The 20,950-nt window shown below is 42.1% G+C and overlaps 1 protein-coding gene across 2 annotated transcripts; it reads left to right on the forward strand.

The window, feature by feature from the left end:
- The first annotated feature begins 1,860 nt into the window (after nucleotides 1-1,860).
- On the forward strand, nucleotides 1,861-20,084 carry DHCR7 (7-dehydrocholesterol reductase). Of its 2 annotated transcripts, none has more exons than XM_081926391.1 (8): nucleotides 1,861-1,879; nucleotides 11,424-11,527; nucleotides 12,753-12,975; nucleotides 13,665-13,752; nucleotides 15,362-15,575; nucleotides 16,456-16,660; nucleotides 17,183-17,314; nucleotides 17,880-20,084. In XM_081926391.1, exons 2-8 carry the CDS (start codon nucleotides 11,430-11,432, stop codon nucleotides 18,342-18,344), a joined length of 1,425 nt encoding a protein of 474 aa, XP_081782517.1. In that variant the 5' UTR covers nucleotides 1,861-1,879; nucleotides 11,424-11,429; the 3' UTR covers nucleotides 18,345-20,084. The 2 variants fall into 2 exon arrangements, with proteins under 2 accessions (XP_081782517.1, XP_081782518.1); XM_081926392.1 differs by lacking the exon at nucleotides 1,861-1,879 and adding an exon at nucleotides 1,929-2,035.
- Nucleotides 20,085-20,950: the final 866 nt, after the last annotated feature.

Here is a 20,950-nt window from a genome sequence, read left to right on the forward strand (position 1 = left end):
GTTGTAGTTGTTTCAGTAGTGTCTATGTTGCATCATGGTTGGTTGGCGTTCGTCTGTCTTGGTCTCGTAAAACAATTTCACCAATCAAAAGTGAGCAAGTCACAGTTACAAAGCCATTATTATAAAGTTGTAAGGCGTTTAACAACCACAGCCTGTATCTGAAATAAAGAAAACATAATATAACATAGCTGCATTCCCCTGGAGGGCTGTTATTATTCTAAATTACATGCTCTTCATCCTAAGATCCCAAGGCAGGTTTACAGCACTAAAACACAATATTAAAACAGTGCAATCCTACTTTTACATGGAAGTAATTACAACTGTGTCCACTGAGGCTTGCTCCTTGTGCAACTTTTTCTCCTGCATGGATGTTCCTTGGTAGTTCTTAAAAGGAGACAAATCTGACTAAAAGCAGTGTTCTCTAATTTATAAGTTCTGGGGCTGCTGTGATAGTGCAAAAATAGTCACATATGTTCTCCTTTACTAAGAATCCCCCATTTTATGTGGCCTTTTTTCTTGTAACTGACAGCAGTTTTGGGATGACCATGACTCAAGTTAACCTTAGCCCAAATCCCCCAGACTGCTATGCTCATCTCCCCCATATTTTCTTCTATAGATGTAGAACAGCTGCTTCCAGAGCTGGAGTTATTCCATCTCACACGGAAAAACAAGGAAAGAGCAAAAATTAACCTGTTGAATTTATGTTTGTGATGTAGAAGTTATAACTATGGAGGCCATGTAAGGGGAAAAGATCCAGTTAACATGCAAGTCAAGACATGAGCTCAGCACCCCAACTTATGAATCACATCAATTATACTGCCTCTTATGGGTGTAGCCAGGATTTTTGTTAGTGAGGTGTAGGCCTTTTTTGGGGGGGAGAACCTCAGTTAGCTATGTATTTTTATTGACATTTATTGATTTGGGGAAGCAACTGCCCCTCCCTGTCCCCCATGGCTACACCCATGCTGCCTCTCATCTTGGAAGTAAAATACAGCCATTGTTCTCTCCATGAATTTGTCTAACTTACTTAGAAAGCCATTCGAGCTGATAGCCACCACATATTGTGGGAGAGAATTCTGAGGATTAGCTGTGCATTGCATGAAGATGTGCTTTGTCTGGGAAGGAGGCTATTAGCTTGTTGGTGGGGGTGGTATGTACAGCAAGGTTACCAGATGTCCCGTTTCCTGGGGACTGTCCTTGGATTTACAAATCAGTCCCCACACAAAATCCTATCATTCCTACTGAAGTTGAAAAGTGTCCCCGGATTCATTGAAAAAAATCTGATAACCTTAATGTACAGTAATTTGTGTCCTCATGTTGATCATTTATGTTTTGAACTGCCCTGTGATCTTCAAACAAATAATACTTTATTTGGTCTTCCCTGAATCGTCCAACATTCAGCTTCATCAGACGTTCTCGTGTCCTAATATTTTCAAAGAAGCCTGTTCACCTTTCCTGTCCTGTCTTATTTGTTTCCGGCGCCCTACTTTTCCTTTAAGCGCCAGATACTTTTTTCCCTCCTATGGGAATTTCTCCTGTCCCTTGACCATTTCAGCTGCCCCTTTCCTGAAACTTTTCGGGATTGCAAGCCTTTTTATCATTCCTAGAAAATGCCACACCAAGAAGCATGTTTTTCTTAGTGATTTTGCAACACGTGCAAGGAGGCTTCCGTTGGATTTCCCACATTCGTTTTTATGCACACCACGGCCAAGCTGCTCGGGCGCGCGCGCTCTTTATCAACAAAACGTTTCCTCCTCCGCTTCGCAATATTCAGCCGGCGGCTGCTGCCATGGTGACTGGCATCGGCTCAGCTGATGGCTTGAGGCAGATGCACCAATCCAGCGGTGAAGCACGGGATGATGCTGAACAAACCCGGCAGGTGATTGGGCGATGGGTGCAGGGTGCTATTTTAAGGGGGCGTGGCAAAGATCGGAGGGTGAAGGAGGCGGGAGGAGAAGAGTGAAGCTCGAGCCCTCGGCGCTGGAGCGAACAAAAGCATCCGTTGTTCGCGGGCGGCTGCACAGCAGCGGCGCAGGTAAGTGGGGGGAATCGGTTTCTGGAACCCGAAGCGAAATGGGATATTGGAGTGAATCGAGGTCTCGGTAGCGAAGCAAGCAGAAAATAAATAGTTTTGCATGCTATTAATAAAGCGGCGCCCGCCTTGGGTGGTTTTCCGGCGATGAGAAGGTGCACGTCGCGGTTGTTGGGAGTTAAAAAGAGCGGACAACAGGTTTCATATGCTCTAGTTATAAAAAAAGCGGAAATTGAATATGTTTCCTATAACGTCCCTTCGTTTTAACACTGGCACTAGGCATGAAGGGGGTCATTTTAGGCTCCTGTTAACGGTGGCCAGTTTTATCTCTAGGCTGCAATGGCTTGAATTCCATTTTATTTTCTTAACTTTGCATCCTACCAATGTAGTGTTGTTGAGGGGGTGGAGGGAGGATTGTATAGTTTAAGCAATAATGCCGACTGCTCTTTAAAGAAAAGAAAGACCTTGTATGTTTGCCAAGCCAGAGTACATAACAGATTGGTATAACTAAACAGAGCTCCCTTTTTTCTACCTTCTTTGGAACGGAGTTCAAAGTGTTCAGCATCTGACTGGTTGACGACCTGTGCACCGAGATAAGCCTGCATATAGTGCAGATTGCTTAACGTCCTTGTCGATGAAACAGACTCTAACATGTTCACTATTGTAGTCCTGGGAGGGGAGGCAGGGCGACATTCTACTTGAGGGGCAGCTTCTGAGGCAGGCGAAAAAAGCTATTGTTATACTTGCATCTACATAGCTTTCACTCCATGCGGTTTAAAATTATGAACTGCTGTGGTGGGGGTGAGGCTTACTCTCAAGCAAGTTTTGGACCATGACTCTGGTTCAAGAATCCACCCTGTAGTTAAATTTCACCAAGCATCTTTGGACTCGTCGTGCTCCCAGGGTTTTTGTACAGATAAAGGTGAATTCGGTAAATGTACTAAACTCTTTGGAAGAAGTGTGGGAACGAAATCCTCCCATTATGCAACAGTAATTCCCTCAAGGTGTATTGAAAGAAAACTAGCTAAATGGAAACTTACTCTCTTCTCCCCTCCCAATAAGTGAACAAGATTTCCTTGAGATAGGTAGAGTGTTTGGGAATATATATATAATAGTGGGACTTTTCTCTGCGAGTCCCTGGTCTGCATCTTACTGGATTTGGGGCATGTTTAGAAGTAGAATGTCAGCAGCATTGACTCTTACCTATTCATTTACATCAGTACCAGTAAAGGTCCCCAAGGAGGAAGGTGTCTTTTGAACAGTGGCTCTTTCTTAATCTTGGATGCTCCTTGTGGAGGAGAAGGGGAGAGAGAATGGGTAATTTTAGGGCAGGGGTAGGCAACCTAAGACCCTGGGGCTGGATGCGGCCCAATCGCCTTCTCAGTCTGGCCCGCGGACGGTCTGAGAATCAGTGTGTTTTTACATGAGTGGAATGTGTGCTTTTATTTAAAATGCATCTCTGGGTTATTTGTGGGGCATGGGAATTTGTTCTTTTTTTTCTTTTCAAAATCTAGTCCAGTCCACCACATGGTCTGAGGGACAGTGGACCGGCCCACAGCTGAAAAAGGTTTCTGACCCCTGAATTAGGTATCATTATTGTCTTGAGAGTGACCTAGGAGCATAACAGTAGGAAAGGTCACACTCGTGCTGCTCACACTAAGGAGAAGGGATTGTAAAAGCCAAGAAAAAGTACTTTGTGTAATAAATGTGTGTCCTTGAGAATATATCTGTGCTGGAAGCCCTGATACTCAGATAAAACTCCAAGGTTGGCATTCTCCACTGTATGTTAAAGATTGGACAAAAAGAAAATGAGACGTTCCTAACAATTGTACATTAGAGGTAGGCAATCTCATAATTCGTTTTTCAATGATGGCAGATCACTGGCCACTGTTTCTATATTCTTCCATATAATAATGCTACCTAGAGCTTAGCAATAAATTACTTTTTTACACTACTGATGGTATTGTGTACTGTATTCATGCTTCAACAAGATTAGATTTATTTAAAATATTTTTTGCCATGTGCATTAATACTTGCTCCATTAAGTAACAATGCTCCAGTTTAGTAACAATACATTGGTTTATGCAGTTGGGTGTTTCCTTTTCTTTACACTCAGGGCTGGTCTGAGCTCACCTTTTGAACTGTTCAAACCACACAAGTAAAAACATAATCTACATCTGTAAAAACAACCCACTTTTGATACAACTGTACTAAGTTGCCAGTTTCTTTCTTCTATGGTACCTGAGCTTTTAGGAATTAAGCAGTAGTCAAGCATTCAGCAGATACTCAGATCTAGAGAAGAAAATATTGTGCCTGTGGATTTTCTGCCTATCATAGACACAAGATTTTCTTGGTTTAATTCTAGTGCAAGTGAATTAGGTCAGATAGCAATATAAAAATCTAGTTTAGTTTTGTCCACACATGGTGTGTGTGCAGGGGCCCAGATGCTTGCTGATACAGCAGATGGAATTGGTTGTTGGACAGAAGTAGTTTTCTTTTTTACTATCTATATGAGGATAAAGATGATTTGGGAGAGGAGCAACAGGTAATCTGCTTTATCCAGGGAGATTGCTTGTGTGTTGGATTGTACATGACAAATCAGGAGCATTGGTAGCTCCCACTTAGAAAGGTTTTGCCTCCTCCTGAGGCAAGCATTGCCTTAAGAGAGAGTACAGAAAGATGTTGAAATGGAAGTTGGGATTAGGAAAGCAGGAGGCTATTGATTGCTGCAGTATTGGTGACTCTGGCAACTTGTAGTTGTATCCATCTACTTGGGCTAAGGACTAAGTAGTTCTCAATTTGAAGATTATAAACCCTAAACTTATCTTGGCACTTCGTGCCCAGCCCTCTATCCTTGGTTGCTCTAACCAGCCGAGTTTAGTAAGGGTATGATCCTCGAAGGCATTTAGTCTATGCCAGCATCTCAGATAAGCTAGATCAATTCTGGCTGCTAGTGAGGGAAGGCCCAACTCACTTCTGTGGCGGGCTGCTGGTGTTCTGCCAGGAAGCCCCAAAAATCAGCCTCATAAATTTATTTTGTAGGACCGCTATTTCAGATCCTACACCAATTCCCAAAATCTCAGCCCAGTAGAGCATTTGGGCAATGATTTTAAAGACAGCGATCTTAATAGCTGGGTTTATTAACTGCCCACCCTTTAAATGGAAGAACCTATATAGCTGCCCAGTAGTGACCAAATATTAGCTTAATTGCTTCCAGATGGTGTTTCCATTATGACTTTCCATCAATAAGTAATCCTAGATATTTAAATCTGGGTACTTGCTCAAGGAATATGCAGCCAATGCAGGATTTCACTCCTGCCCACCAATCAGCATCAGGAGTGATGTCAGTGACTGAACATGGTTTGAAGGAAATTGCCTCACACCCAGATTGAACCCCCTCTGCTCTAGACTCGAGCATGGACAAGTACCTGTATCTGAAGTGATACAGAATTCAACCAGAATTCTAACACTTTATTCTGTAAAATGTGTAGAATGACTCCAGAGCAAGTCTAGAGGAAGCTGAGATTGAAAATGTGTGCAAATATTGTTGAAGCAGACCTCAAACTAGTAGCAGTCAGCTGTGAGCCAGAAAGTCCCTGTATTTGCTATAGCAATGAATTATTTGGGGTAGTTTCATGCAAGTCACTCTCTCTTGACTTCAAACACTGCTAAACATTATGTAGAGGCTAAATATTTATTAGTCAAAAAGTTTTAATATTTCACAACTTCTTTGCTGACTAATAATTAGTTTGGCAGTTTACAAAACATAACTATCTGGACAGGGTTGTTTCTACTCTGTAAATAATGTACCAAGCCAAAACATGCATTTCCATGTTTGATCTTATATCATTTGTTTTGTAACCTTAAAAAATGCACAAAGAAAGAGGAAGTGAAGAGCAGGCACTGTTGCTTATATTTTTAGACTTGTTTAAATGGGTCACACTAGATAGCTCAGTTGGTTAGGGTGTGGTGCTGCTAAACATCAAGGTTGCAGGTTCAATCTAGCTGCATATTTGGCAATGCAGGCAGTTGGACTAGATGATTCTCAGGGTCCCTTCTAACTCTATGATTCTATGAAATAGAGAACTTTGATGGAGTTTTGTTTTTACAGTCAAGCAGTGTATAAATTTTATTAAAAACATGCATAAGGCACCCGTTGCCCTTGCATTACAGAACAGCTACTGCAGACAGAAAGAAACCAAGTACAATGGTGTTGGGTTGAAATAACGACAGACGAGTGGTGAGTGTCATATGGGAGGCATCTCTCGAGCAAGTCTCGGGGAGTCCCTTTTATTGAATATTACAGCATTGCCACATATGTGCTTATTGCTGATTGGTTAACACAAGTACAAAGCAAAGGTTGCATATAGGCATTAATCACCGATAGATTAAAGGCTGGGAAAGATTAAAGACAGGCATGAAAACCTCCTAATTAAAATATAACTAGTGATTGATATAGCAAGACCTAAACAATTATGTTCCGATAGATGTGGTCAACTATGCATTAAGAATAGGTCAGAATATAATGTTTTCCTGAACTCAATGTAAACTGAACATTCTAAGGTGATGAGGGAATGTCTTAGTATTAGAATGATTTGTGCAGCATGTGCAGAAGCAAAGCTTAGAAGCAAGACTTCCCATCACAATGGAACCTCAGTTTTCAAACATCTCGGCTGCCGAACGTTTCAGAAGCTGAACGCCGAAAACCTGGAAGTCAATGCTTCCGTTTTCAAGCACGGCTTGGAAGTTGAATGGCTTCCAAGGCGCATTTCTCAATTTTCTCCATTCACTTTGCAGACAGCCCTTTGATCTTCAGTTTTCGAACATTTCGGAAATCGGAACGGACTTCCGGAACAGATTATGTTCGAAAACTGAGGTCCCACTGTACAGTGGTACCTCAGGTTACAGGCGCTTCAGGTTACAGACTCCACTAACCCAGAAATAGTACCTCAGGTTAAGAACTTTGCTTCAGGATGAGAACAGAAATCGTGCAGTGGCGGCAGCGGGAGGCCCCATTAGCTAAAGTGGTGCTTCAGATTAAGAACAGTTTCAGGTTAAGAATGGACATCCAGAACGAATTACTTTCTTAACCCGAGGTACCACTGTACTGTACTGGAAACCACAGGAGGAGAGTGGGTTCTTGTGCTCCAAACCGGCTTGCTGGTTTCCTACAGGCCACTGTTCAACCACTGTAAGAACCGGATGCTAGACTAGATGGGATGTTGGCCTTCTCAAACAAAAATGGAGGGGAAATAATGTTAGTTAATTATCACACTGAAGTGTCCCATCCCTTTCAATAATGATATTTTTTGAGATAATTCATATATTTATTTAAGAATATTAGATTGGTTTTGTATTAAGATACAGTAGGAATCTTGAAAGGTTTCTATAACAGGATGTGTTACATAGTATGATATTCTTTGCTGATATTTGTATTATCATTTGGAGTTCATATAGCACATGTAGTGTTTATATTAATTGGAGAATATATTTAATTAATAAATAAAAACAACCAGACACTTTTTGAGGGTGTTATGGAAGAGGGCCATTTTTAAAATTTTGGCTCACGTCCTTCCCTTGGGCTGGAACTTACATAACCCTGTATATAATATAACCTTATTGTCAGTATATGGAAACATCACCGCTGCAGACAGCCAGTTTGTTGACATCACATGATGCGCTTATCTGTGGGAAAGAAGAATTTCCCAGAACATTCACAGGCTGGATAAGTCTTTGTGAAGAGTGTAACTTGAAACCTTCTGACTGCGCATGTTCAGGAAGTTTGTCAGACTTGCTGGAAGAACTGAACTGAAAGGACGTGTTTTTCTCTAGTGCTGCAATGTCAGAAATAAACATTATGTAAATAGATTTCTGCCTTATTTTCTTTCCCCTGCGGAAGCAGGAGGAGGGAGGGGTTGTGCATTTTACCCACTCTTGGGAAAATGTCGCCTATCAAAATCTCCCTGGTCTGTCTGAGATATCAGCCAGAGGAGGTTACCGGTAAGCAAGCTCCGAGGACAGTGAGAGAGGCCAGCCTCTATGGAGGGGGCTTGCAAACCAACACTTATATATTGATCTTATATATCCCAGTTATAATGAAGATTCCCTGACACTTTCTGGGGCAGCCTAGTCAGATGGGGAGCATGTAAATAATAAATTATTATTCTATTAGCTCTCGCAACTGCAAGTTTTATAGTAGGCATGGGAACCTTTTTTAGCCCGAGGCTTGTGTCAGATGAATCCAGATATGAAACAGGGCAAGAGCAACAGATGTGTCTCCTACTTTTTACAGTGACTCATTCCAGCCGTACAAAAGCTGGCGCGTTTACACATTCACAAACAGGTATTCATCCAGGCAAGCAGGAGGGATTATTGTTGTTGACGAGCACATTCTAGTCAGGCAAAATCATTCTGTGTTCCTGAGTAAGGTCTGGGAAGTGCTAGATGGACTTGGAGGTTTCCTACCTGTTAGACAGCTTTCAGAGCCAGGTTTTGACAGGCCTTCGTGGGAAGAGTGTACTGAAAGCCTTGCTGTTCAAAACACGCAACATAGATGATATTAAGAACACACTCAGTTTATGACGCTACTGGATGTTTCAGAATAAAGGGTGTGGTTTTAGAGGTGTGTTGATTCTTAATTATGAAGAGTTTTGTAGATTAAAACCCAATCTTCCCTGTAAACAATTGGGAGCCAGTGCAGATTTGGGAGCCCTGGTTTTAACACACTGTGTACCATCCCAGCAAGGTAATGTTGTGCCTGTGGTAACTGAAGCTTTGGAACCTGGGAAGACTAGCACCACATCACCTATCCTATATTATTTTAAAAATGACCAGGCTGGGTTCATTTTGCTCGGAGACCACCTGATATCAAAACAGTAGTTTAGAGTGAAGCTGATCACCTCAATGACGTCGCAAGTAACATATGCACAGGAGTCCAATCAATGAGATCCAGAATAATTGTGAAATGGTGGCCTTTGGGAGAGAAGCTCATTGTTCGCCAATAAAGGGGGTAATAAAGTTACCCTCTTGAAGTTAGCAGTCCTAGATAATTTAAGATACTAAAGTCTAAACTCTTCATACAGGAGGAAAAAAACACAAGAGAAGGTTGAATTCAGTATTTAAAAATTCACCTGAAAACAGTTTGTTATAAGATGGAGGTTTTAAGGGCTTTTTTCCCCTTCATTTTTATGCACCTTTCAGGAAGATTTTTTTGTACCACTCGTTATTAACTGCATTTAGTTTTGGCATTAAGACCTCTTTTTGTAAGGATGTTTTTGGTCAGTTGGGTCAACAAGCTGTTGTCTTGCTTTGGCTTAAGGAATACGTAAAGAAAAGAAATAAGGACAAAAAGTGTCTACAAACCTGTGTGCACCATTATTTTCTTTGAAATTTTCCTTTAACTACTATCAGCTGTAGCCAACAAGCCACAGATGGAGGAAGACTGATTTGAAGATGGAAGCCTGTTATGTGTGCATAATCCATTTTGGTTTGTAGCAATTGGCCTAGTGGGAAACTGTAGGGTACTCTTATTTCCTTGGAGCTTGCTTGGGTAAATTTATTGTTGTTATTTGCATACATATCCCATCTTTTTCTCCAAGATAGTCAAGGTGGTGTACATGGTCCCCCCCCCCCTTTATTCACCACAATCCTGTGAGACTGAGAGGCGGTGACTTGCTCAGGATCACCCAATGAGTGTCTTGGCTGAGTGGATATTCGAACCCTGGTCTCCCAGGTCATAGTCCGACACTCCAATCACTGTGCCGCACTGGTGGAAACCTAGTATTTTCACTTTCATATGTGGAAGTCTTTTTTAAGAGCAAAGACTGCACAGAATTGTTCATGGTGAGTTCCAGCATCTCTTTTTCTAGAAAAATAGCACTGCTCGGAACTATATTGTGTTGGGCAGGTTAAGGTTTGTTTAGCAATGACAGCCTCAATAAACCATTAAATGTCAGGCTTGGAAATATGTAGTATACAATGGTACAGTGTAGTACAAGCTTGGGCTTGTTTATCTGTACTTTAGAGCTTTGTTTTCTGCATTTGTATGTGAGGACCTTTTTGTTAAAAGGTCACTGATTTTGTTAAAGGCAAAGGGAGCCTTGCATTTTGTAGCTGTCAAAACTGTGTGATGTAGCAGTGAGCCAGAACAATGCAAACATAGTGGCCTAATCCTGAGTATTGTAAAAGCTGTTTGGAATGACAGCAGTGGATGTAGTCGTCGTCTTCTTTGGCGATCACTCGTAGCCGAGTAAGATTGTCTTCCATAAACACGGTTTTAACAATGAGTCTGTAAGTGACTGTGGAGGCCAATTCTGGATCCACACGACCTTCCCCAGTGGGGACATTGGTTTCTGGGCAGGAGTCGATCACGGTGTGGAGTTGCCAAGCGTGCCTTCCTCTTAGCACGTTTCTCCCTTGCATCCTGAGTTTGAGTGTCTTTAAAGCCCATGACATCTTTGGTAAAGGCTGTTCTCCAACTGGAGTGGATATAGTAGGCCTTTGCAAAACAGCTGTGGGCTAGGCCCAGGGCTTCCAAAACAATTAGTGGCAGAAGTACTGCAGGGACTCTCCAGGCTGCTGCTTGGGTCTGATCCTATCCATTTTGGTTCCACGTTTATGATCTCTAGCACACATACAAATGCAGGAAGCTGTGCCTCGTCTGAGAGATCCCCTGCAGCTTGCTGCTGTGTTCTTCTGGTCTCTTTCATGTTGGCCAAATTTTGCCAATTCCTCTCCCCCACCCTCCACAGCTCTCCACATCCCCTCCTGCACAATGTTTGAGATTTTCAGGGAGTTCTGAGGGCTTCAGTATGTGGGGAAGGCCTGTCGTGCAAGTAGAACTCTACTCAGCCTTCTCTGAATCCTAAACATGGCAGTGTGTGTAGGATATTCTCATAGACGTGTCTCTTAAGAAATTCCATATGGGCATGAGGAGAGCCTAGCCCAGGGGTGCAGAACTTGTTAGGCTCCATGGACCAGATCCTGATCAGGGGGCCCCCCACTTGTCAAAATCCCTTTCACTCTGGAGTGAGATCCGGCTGAAGGGGGAGAGAAGTCTTAAGCCCAAACTTGCTATGATTTTAACGAAGGAGCAGGAGACTTGCAAAGGACTTTGGGAGACCCACCCCACCCCAGCTTTAAGATTGCCAGCACCTAATGTTGTGGGAAGTGCCAGAAAAAGGCCTGCAAAAAAATCCAATGCTTGGGAACTCTGGTGGCTTATTTATGTTGTATTGATATAACACGAAATTCATGCTTTGTAGACAAATGCTAACTATTATTTCCCCCTGCAAATAAGATAGCCAACTCCGATTTGCCATAGTCAAGCATAAGAAGTTGCTTTAGTTTTGCAGTCAACTGTTTATGAATTTCCTATCGCCTCTCCCTGTAGGTTCCAATGGCTGCCTGTCGGCAAAAACAATTTTCTGAAGGAGGAAAAAGTAAATCCGTAATGAATGGAGCTGGAACCTCTCAAGGACAATGGGGGAGGGCCTGGTAAGAGAATCCTGCCCTAACATAGTTTTAGATGCTATATAAAAATTGCTTCCAGTACTGCAACATGAAGAAGTGTCAGATCATAAGCCTGGAAGGCTGTGTTTTAGAGGTGATGTAGGTCCACCCCATTCTCCAGAACAAATTACAGCTCCACCTCAGATTAATGTCTTCATTTCCTTTTAGATGCATTATTTTATGTGTATCAAAGTTATCTGTGTACCAAAGAAAGCAAAAAATCGACTCAAAAGCCTCTTTTGGAAACCTGCCGGGAGACATCCTCTCTAACTGGTATAGTTTGAGACAGTCTGGAAGCTGAGAATACAATTAAAATTTTCAGAAGTTGCCACACTTGAGGCAGTGTTGGATTTTTATATATCAATGCAATCCTCATGATTAAGGCATTCAACAGATTATTGATCTTCCTGCCCTGGAAGTTTTTAGAACATGGATGGGCAACCTTTTTGTATGCGGGGGACACATTCCCTCAGGGATAATTGCTGGGGGGTGGTGGTGTCAATATGCCAGCAGTGACCAGGGCCAGAATGGGAGGGCATAGCAGGGACACCCCCATCTCTCTCTTCTTCCTCATACAGAAGGATTGTGGGGAGAGAAGCAGATCCCTCTTTCCAGAGCCCTGAACTTATTGCTTGCAGAGGGCTTTTGGACCTTACAGTGAGGGCTGCATATGGTCTTAGTTTACCTAGGTCTGTGTTAGAGGGGTTATCTATTGTATGAGTTGGATCCCGAGCAGGAAGGTGAGGGAGGTGTCTTGTGCTAAGTTAGGTTCATTGATTACATGTGGTAATATGCAGGTGTTTATGAACAAGAAACAGAAAGGTACCCCTGGTAGGGTTATTTGGAGTCGCACATCTGGGATCAATGCCAAAATAAACATGGAGGCGGCAGGCCCATTTCTAGAAGTAAAGAGAAAATAGATGCGGGATGCTGAACCTTCCCCCAAATATGTCACTTACCTCCTTGAAATTTGTCCCTTGCTAGGCTTTTCAGAGGGTGCAAATGCTGGAAGTGAGCCTAGGTGAAATAAGCTGATATGGCAGGAAGAAGGGTGTGTGTAGGTTGGTTGGTTTTGCAAATTCTACTGTCATCCTTGAGACCCCGAGCACTGCACAGTAAACAAATTATTTATCTCTGTGTCTAAATCAGGCCATAATCAAAGCAGCAGCATCTTGCAACTATTAGGTTTCTTGTGTCTCTTACGTTTCAGGAAAGTCGATGCGTATTCCTTGGCGTGTGTCATCTTTCTACTCCTATTTGCACCCTTCATTGTATATTATTTCATAATGGCATGCGATCAGTACAGTTGTTCTCTAACTAAGCCAGCCATTGACTTGGTCACGGGGAAAGCCAGTCTCTTGGATATCTGGCACAAGACACCACCATTGACTTGGAAAGCTGCGACCCTCTATGCTTCTTGGGTAATCTTCCAGGTATGTGCCTTGAGGCTTCTCTGTTGGAATCCAATAGGGCATAAGTAAGGCAGTCTCAGGTATGTGATCAAAACTGAACTTTTCTGATTACAAAACAGTATTTTATTGGTAGAATCAAAGCTCACACATGAAACTAGGGAATATAGGCTGTCCATTATTATCCTGTGAATGCTATTGGCAGCAACCCAAGACTGGGATTCAGCATTCTGTCACCACCCGATTTGCACCAGCTGTTAAGACCCCTGGCTTTCTGGACCCGTGTGTGATATTTCTACTGCTGACTCTTTTTCATTTGTATTGCTGTTTCCAGTACTCTGTCCTCCCACTCATGTTCTACATACATACACACACCAAATACAATGACTGAGTCATTAGAAAGACTGTAGGTACATAAGAATTTATACAGGGAGAAGAAATGTAGATAATGTAGAATAATGCCTGAAACTGCAGGGAGTAGAAATTATCAAGACGGGATTTGGAAGGGAAAAAACAACTGTCAGAGATAAGAGCATTGAGAACACAAAATTACCCATCCTTCATAACTCCCTGACAGTTCAGAAATCATTTAACGTTTTTATAACAAAGATTCCTGCATTGTAGGGGGGTTGACTAGATGACCCTCAGGGTCCCTTCTGACTCTACAATTCTTTGAGTCTAAGATGCTTCTCACAAATTAATTTTTGTTACAGGTATTTTTGTACATGCTTCCTGACTTTTGTCACAAATTTCTTCCTTATTTTCGAGGAGGAGTGCAAGAAGGGGCTGTCACACCCGCTGGTAAGCTCATTTTTGCCAATACTTTTTCTTCACAAGGCTTTTTAGCATCACCAAGAAATCCATGTGCAGAGACCTAAAAAGGCAAACTCAAGCCTATAAGCGTGTTGCTTTTGTGATGCAGGAGAAAAGGCATTGTTTACAACTAAACCCCAAAGGAATTCTTAGAATGTGGGATCTGTGTCTTTCAGATGCTTAGATTTTGCCCCTCGGAGGGTTGTATGAAGTCAGTATGGGGTAGTGGTTAGAGGAGTTGTAAGGATAAAGGAGGGAGGCAAAGAACCATGTCTATCACCTTGAGCTCCTTGCAGGAAAGTTGGGATATGAATGCAATAAATAAATAAAATTCTACAGTGAAGTGTATACATGCTTAGGCATGCTGCATTGTACTGTAGAAACCCTTTTTACTCTGCAAAAGTGATTCACATGCAACATGCCTCCAGCTCAATGCCAACTGATCCTAGGAAGTTTGACTATGAAAGACTACTAAGTGCTAAAGCAGAGGCAGGGAGCCCAAGGTCTACATTACCTCAAGGGCAACCTTCAAGAGGCCACATGCCAGCGATGGGTAGGGCCAGAAGCAAAACGTGGGTGGGGTCCTAGGCAAAATGTGGTTGGTGCAATAGGTGTTGCTTACCTGTGTGCAGAAGGCTACATTCCAACCACACAAAAATGTGATGTTGCTACACAAACACACCCTCTGTTTGCATACATCCTACATCCAGGCAAGCAAGAGGCAGTATCATAGTTCAAAGACATGCTCCAGACAGGAAGGATTGTGGTCTAGGGTGTCCCAAGGGGCAGGGGCAGAGACCAGAGGACCACATTCAGCCTGTGGGTTTGAGGTCTGTGTCAAAAGCTCAATTACAAGGTCCCTGGTAAAAATGCAAGTAGCATTCCACAAAGCTAACATCCATTAACATCCATCACTTGGGAAACGTTTTCTCTTCATCAAGGTCATCCTAATATTGGCTGAATTTCCGAGAGCATCCTAATGTCAAATTAAGGATTGAGAACTAAACCAATGCATATCACAGACAAGGAATGTAACCTAAGAACATCTCTGCTGGATATATCCACTCCAGCATCCTGTTTGCAAAAACAGCCAGGTACATGCTTCCAGGAAGTTCACAAGCAGGACATGAGAACCACAGGATTCCTGTTTCTTTATGTGTTTGTTAAACATGGAGGTTCCATTTGGCTATCCTGGCTAATAGTAGTTGATACTCAATTTTACAGAAAATAGGTTTTATGGCTAATGCTTTATTTAGCGTTATATTGTCAAGCGTTCACCATTCTGAGAACTCTTGCGAAAGGACAGTGTACAAATACATCTGGGTACACAGTTGCCCATGTTGTACTATTGGAATGGGTTGGGATAGTGGGTGATTTTTAAAATGTTCCACTACATTCAAAGCAAATACAAATAGACTGGGTAGAATGAGCTGGTTCCTCCCCACTCCAAAACTCTACGCTATGAAGACTTGCATCACTTTATGAAAACAGGGTACAGAACTGCAAAGTTCACAACCACTGGTTATCACACTGACTACCCTACCTCTTTGTCAAGTGCCATCACTAAACTGGACCATGCAACTCTCTTCCCTTTCAGGCGCAGTACTCAAATATGAGGTCAATGGACTTCAAGCCTGGCTTATCACGCACATACTCTGGTTTGCAAACATTTACCACTTCCACTGGTTCTCGCCCACCATCATTTTTGACAACTGGATTCCTCTCTTGTGGTGTGCAAATATCCTGGGCTATACCGTTTCCATATTTGTAATGATAAAAGCCTACTATTTCCCCACTAATGCAGAAGATCGGTATGTTGGCATTGCATATATTACTACATCTATGGTGTTTGCACATTTAATGAGCATTTTTCATTCTGATAAATAAAACAAATCCAGTAGCACCCTACTTTTGCTTTCCCACTTGACATCCTAGATGCAGGAATCTAATATTTGTCCATTATAGCATACAACCATGTAAACTCATTAGACTAGTCAGTAAGTACAGTGGTACCTCGGGTTACATACGCTTCAGGTTACAGACTCCGCTAACCCAGAAATCGTACCTCGGGTTAAAAACTTTGCTTCAGGATGAGAACAGAAATCGTGCTCCGGCGGCAGCGGGAGGCCCCATTAGCTAAAGTTGTGCTTCAGGTTAAGCACAGTTTCAGGTTAAGAATGGACCTCCGGAACGAATTAAGTACTTAATGTGAGGTACCACTGTAATTAAGGGACGCAGGTGGCGCTGTGGGTTGAACCACAGAGCCTAGGACTTGCCAATCAGAAGGTCGTGGTTCAAACCCCCGCAATGGGGTGAGCTCCCGTTGCTAGGTCCCTGCTCCTGCCAACGTAGCAGTTCGAAAGCACGTCAAAGTGCAAATAGATAAATAGGTACCGTTCTGGCGGGAAGGTAAATGGCGTTTCCATGCACTGCTCTGGTTTGCCAGAAGCTGCTTAGTCATGCTGGCCACATGACCCGGAAGCTGTACACCGGCTCCCTTGGCCAATAAAGCGAGATGAGCGCCGCAACCCCAGAGTCGGTCATGACTGGACCTAATGGTCAGGGGCCCCTTTACCTTTACCTTTTACCACTGTAATTATGTGCCTTTTAAAAGAATTTTCTCAATCTCATGTCTTGAAATTGATTTTAGATTTATCTTTTCAATTTTTTTTTTGTTTTAAACAATTTTAGCAAATTCACTGGTAACTTCTTCTACGACTTCATGATGGGGATTGAATTTAATCCTCGTTTAGGAAAGTGGTTTGATTTCAAACTGTTCTTCAATGGCCGCCCAGGCATTGTAGCATGGACTCTGATCAACCTCTCTTATGCAGCGAAACAACAAGAATTATATGGACAAGTAACTAACTCAATGATACTTGTCAATGTCCTCCAGGTAAGCCAAGAGCTTGTTAAATGCCAAGTGAATCTTAATGCTCTGAATATATAAACTGATGGAATTTAGGATCTAATAGGTGCTCCATATATCTAGCTTCATCCCCTTGCTCCTGCACTCATCCAGGTGCTGAACAGAACAAGATCTGCTTTACTTCAGCAAAGTGGTGACCCCATAATCAGTATAAGTAATGAGTTAATCTTAGTGTGGTAAAGGATTATGGCTCACATAAGTGTGCATGTGTGTGCCCATCAATTTTAGGGGCTAGCTATACTTTCAAATATTGGAAGTTTGATTCTCTGAAGTGTAGAGTGCCTAGAACTGCATTTTTGTCAAAAACTTTTATCCCATCTCAAATAAATGAAAATTTGTAAGATGAGGCTCAGCAGAGGCAATCAAAAGAAGCCTGATGTGACTATACTGCCAAAATCTAGCGATTTAAGCATTTAAATTTTCAAGGAAGGATTTCACAGTTGTCCATCTATGGCTAGCCCTAGTGATCTCTGGTGCGTTCTTTTTCAGGGTATATATGTTTTGGATTTTTTCTGGAATGAAGCCTGGTATTTGAAAACGATGGACATCTGTCACGATCATTTTGGATGGTACCTGGGCTGGGGAGACACCGTTTGGCTTCCTTATCTCTATACACTGCAGGTATTTTCATATGTTCATGATGTGAAATTCATTAATCCCTAGAAACAGTAGTAACAACAGTGGCATTATTAGCTGCTACAGTAAAGGTCCTGTTCAATTTTATTGACTGCTTTGGACACATGCTGTGGCTCCTGACATCCCAAACCAAATACATTTATATCCTGCCCCTTTTCCCCCCTAAGAAGCAGGATACAAGTGGTCTCCTTCCACCCCATTTTATCCTTGCAGCAACCCTGTGAGGAAGATTTTGCTGAGAGGTAGTGATTGATCCAAACTCACCCAGAGAGTTGATGACTGAGTGAAGATTTGAACCCAGATCTCCCCAGTCCTCATCCAGCAGTCTGAACACTACACCATATTGGCTCTCATTATAACAAAGTGAGTGACTGCAGGGTCATCTGTGGCTTATCTATCTGTGTTATAAAGTATTCATCATAAGAGCAGCCCCCCCCCCCCGGCAGGCAACAGCTTCATTCTCTAGTATGGGCTCCTCTAATGAAAGCAGACAGGTACCAATTCTGTATAAACGTTTGCTTATGGGGTATGTTTCTCTCTCCTTCTTTAGGGATTATACTTGGTCTACCACCCTGTCCATCTGGCTACAAGCAGTGCAATTGGGATTCTACTATTTGGTTTAGTGGGCTACTATATCTTTAGAATGACCAATCATCAGAAAGATCTCTTTCGTCGTACAGATGGCAACTGTAAAATCTGGGGCAGGAAGCCCAAGTACATTGAATGCTCCTATACGTCAACGGATGGGATCAAACACCACAGCAAGTTGTTGACATCCGGCTTCTGGGGAGTGGCACGCCATTTTAACTATACAGGCGACTTGATGGGCTCCCTGGCATACTGTCTATGTTGTGGTTTTGAACACATTCTGCCTTACTTCTACATAATTCATATGACCATTCTTCTGGTTCACCGTTGCATCCGGGATGAACACCGATGCTCCAGCAAGTATGGCAACGATTGGAAGAAGTATACTGACGCAGTACCTTACCGGCTAATTCCTGGGCTCTTTTAAATGCTCGATTTCTCGACTTCAAAAGGTTTATGAACAATTATCTTTTCAGCGCAGCAAGTTTTGAGGATCTAAAAAGCAGCACCTTTTTAGCGCACCTGATGAGACACGATTCTAATATCTGTTAAGGTCATTGTGCCACTAAAATGATCTAACTTTTTTAAAGGTGTGGATTTTGTTTTGTTTTTTAAAAGTTCCCTGTCCTTGACCAACAAAGCTTCAGATTAAAAAGTTGAATCTTGAGGTGCATTCTGATTGACACCTTGGACACACACAGATTCCAAAGTGTGTACAGGGACAGGAATACACACACAAGCCCTGCCACCAGTGTCCTCATGGATCTTTCCCCTGCCTGTCCTACCTGTCCTCATGTTGTGTGAGGAAGGTCTTGCATCTGCTTGAAAGTGCCTAACTTTCTGCACATGATGGAAGAAGTTTCTTCTCAACTTCACATGTTCAACTTCACAGAAGTAGAAGCCACCTGCAGACTTCCATTGGGCAACGCAAGGGAGGTTCAGAATGGGGTGGTGGGCAAGATGCTCGTGAGAACTTTGGGGACAAGGTTTGCTTGTGTGCTGGCCACAAGGATGCTAGGGGGAGGGATCGAAAGCACATCCATGCATCCATCTACACTTGGAACATTTGTGTGTGAACATGCCTCTGGTTGTAACTGAATCTACAATGTTACTTCACTCTGGGACACAACCCACAGGCAAATGACTGGCCCTTTAAAACTTCTATTCATTCCCCTGTGGTTTGAAGAGTGGTGATTCTTGATAGCTTCAATTGGAGTTTGATTGTTCAGGTCAGCTATAAATGAACAGAGATCCAGTTACAATACCATTTGATATCTGGTCTTCAGATAGGCTTATTGTAACTACATCAGAGATTCTGGAGCAGTAGTTAAGCTCTAGATGCATACTGGATAAAGAAGGGACATGATTCTAAAACATGACAGCTGGGTTGGTAGAAGGTCTCTTATCAGTTCTGTTAATTGTGATAAAAATCACATTCTAGAACTGTGTTGGAATACTGCCCTCACTAATTATCATAGATGTTTTCTGCATACAAGTTCACCCTCTTATGGGAATGCATATATTTTAAGTGGGAATAGCAACACTTCTGCCTTTTTCAAAATTGCATACTAGATGCAGATAGTTTACCACTTTGAGAACTAAGTTCCTGTTTGACAAGGAACCACCTAGCCTAAACTTCATATGCAGTCTTTCCAGTAACACCTCTTGAGTATACAGCTTAATGTTAGGGTGAGGAAGACTAGCTGGTGATAGACATCAAGGCTTTACCCTATAGTTAAATGCAAAACTCCCTTGCCTGGCCCTAAATGGCTTTGATGCTTTCTGTTTACTATGAAAACAGTACTGGAATAGTGTTTTCACAAAATCAAATTCAAAGGTGAAGAAAGAAGGCAGAGTATTCTTCCCATTCATGCATTGACATAATGTAAAAATAAAGTGGAGTGTTTTCTTCTATCCTGTCTTTTTAAATCTGCTCCCACCCAGATATAGTGCCACGGAATTAAAGTTGCTTTATTTGCTTGCTTACCACATTTTTCACATGCAAGAATATATTTTTCGTAATTAGGAAAGCATAATTTTCACGTATGTACATAGCATAATAACAACAGTGGCTCACCAAGTCTACTGACAGATGGGAAACTATCGGTCTGCTATGTAGAAATCAAGCATGTTTTTAATAAAAGGATCACCTTGATCTTCAAAAATGTTATCTTTTCCAGAACAGAATATCTTTATTGTTATAAATACAATACACTTCCCTGTGATTCATGAATAGTCTAAGCCCCAAGCACTTTCAACTGATTTGTGTTGGGATATTGGGTTGGATTCCACAAGCATAAGGCCTCTTCCCTGTACGCATGGACTTTTCTGAATTTAGTGCCAGTAAGTTTATGTAAGCACAGAGAATGCAAATCCAATAGTTTGCTTGTATAGGTAGAAGCAAGGCATTGTGCAGTATCTTACACAAGGTCTTACATGGTGAATGATGTGGAAACCAGATATTTCATGCCGCATGCTTTGAAGCACACAAATGTACCATGCGTTATTCACAGTATTGCAGGTGCAGCTGGTGGCGCTCACGAGATGTTGTCATACTACAACACCCATCATCCATAACTGGTAGCTGGGGCTGCTGAGAGTTGTAGTCCATTAATTGGAGGGCATCAGGTTGGCTATTCCTACTATTGGTGGTGGTGCTAAGAAACCTTAAGCAATTGTAATGGAAAAATTATGGATCACCATAATTACTGGTTTATTTTACTTTTGTTTATTATGTATTTTATGTTTCCATTTGTATTTTTATGTTGTGACCTGCCCTATGATCTTTGGAGGGTGGTATACAAATTTAATAAATAATAATAATAATAATAATAATGTGATCAACTTAATTTTCTAAAACTACAATGTTACGAGGTGCATCTTCCCCACCTTTTGAATACTTGCTGTTTTATCTTGATCTGAACAACATCTGCAAACATCTTTATAGCTCAGTTCCATACATAAAGGAGCCAGAGGGGCTTCAGCCATTAAGACTGTTGAATTTTGATCGGGAAGACCTGGGTTCTAATGCTC

The sequence above is a fragment of the Podarcis melisellensis genome (assembly GCF_964234715.1).
Source record: "Podarcis melisellensis genome assembly, chromosome: 1".
Taxonomy (NCBI): Eukaryota; Metazoa; Chordata; class Lepidosauria; order Squamata; family Lacertidae; genus Podarcis; species Podarcis melisellensis.

Coding starts and splice junctions, on each gene's coding strand:
- DHCR7 (XM_081926391.1), top strand. CDS start 11,430: ATGGCTGCCTGTCGGCAAAAACAATTTTCTGAAGGAGGAAAAAGTAAA. Junction 13,753..15,361: donor AGGGGCTGTCACACCCGCTG/GTAAGCTCATTT, acceptor CTTCCCTTTCAG/GCGCAGTACTCAAATATGAG. Junction 15,576..16,455: donor CCCACTAATGCAGAAGATCG/GTATGTTGGCAT, acceptor AAACAATTTTAG/CAAATTCACTGGTAACTTCT.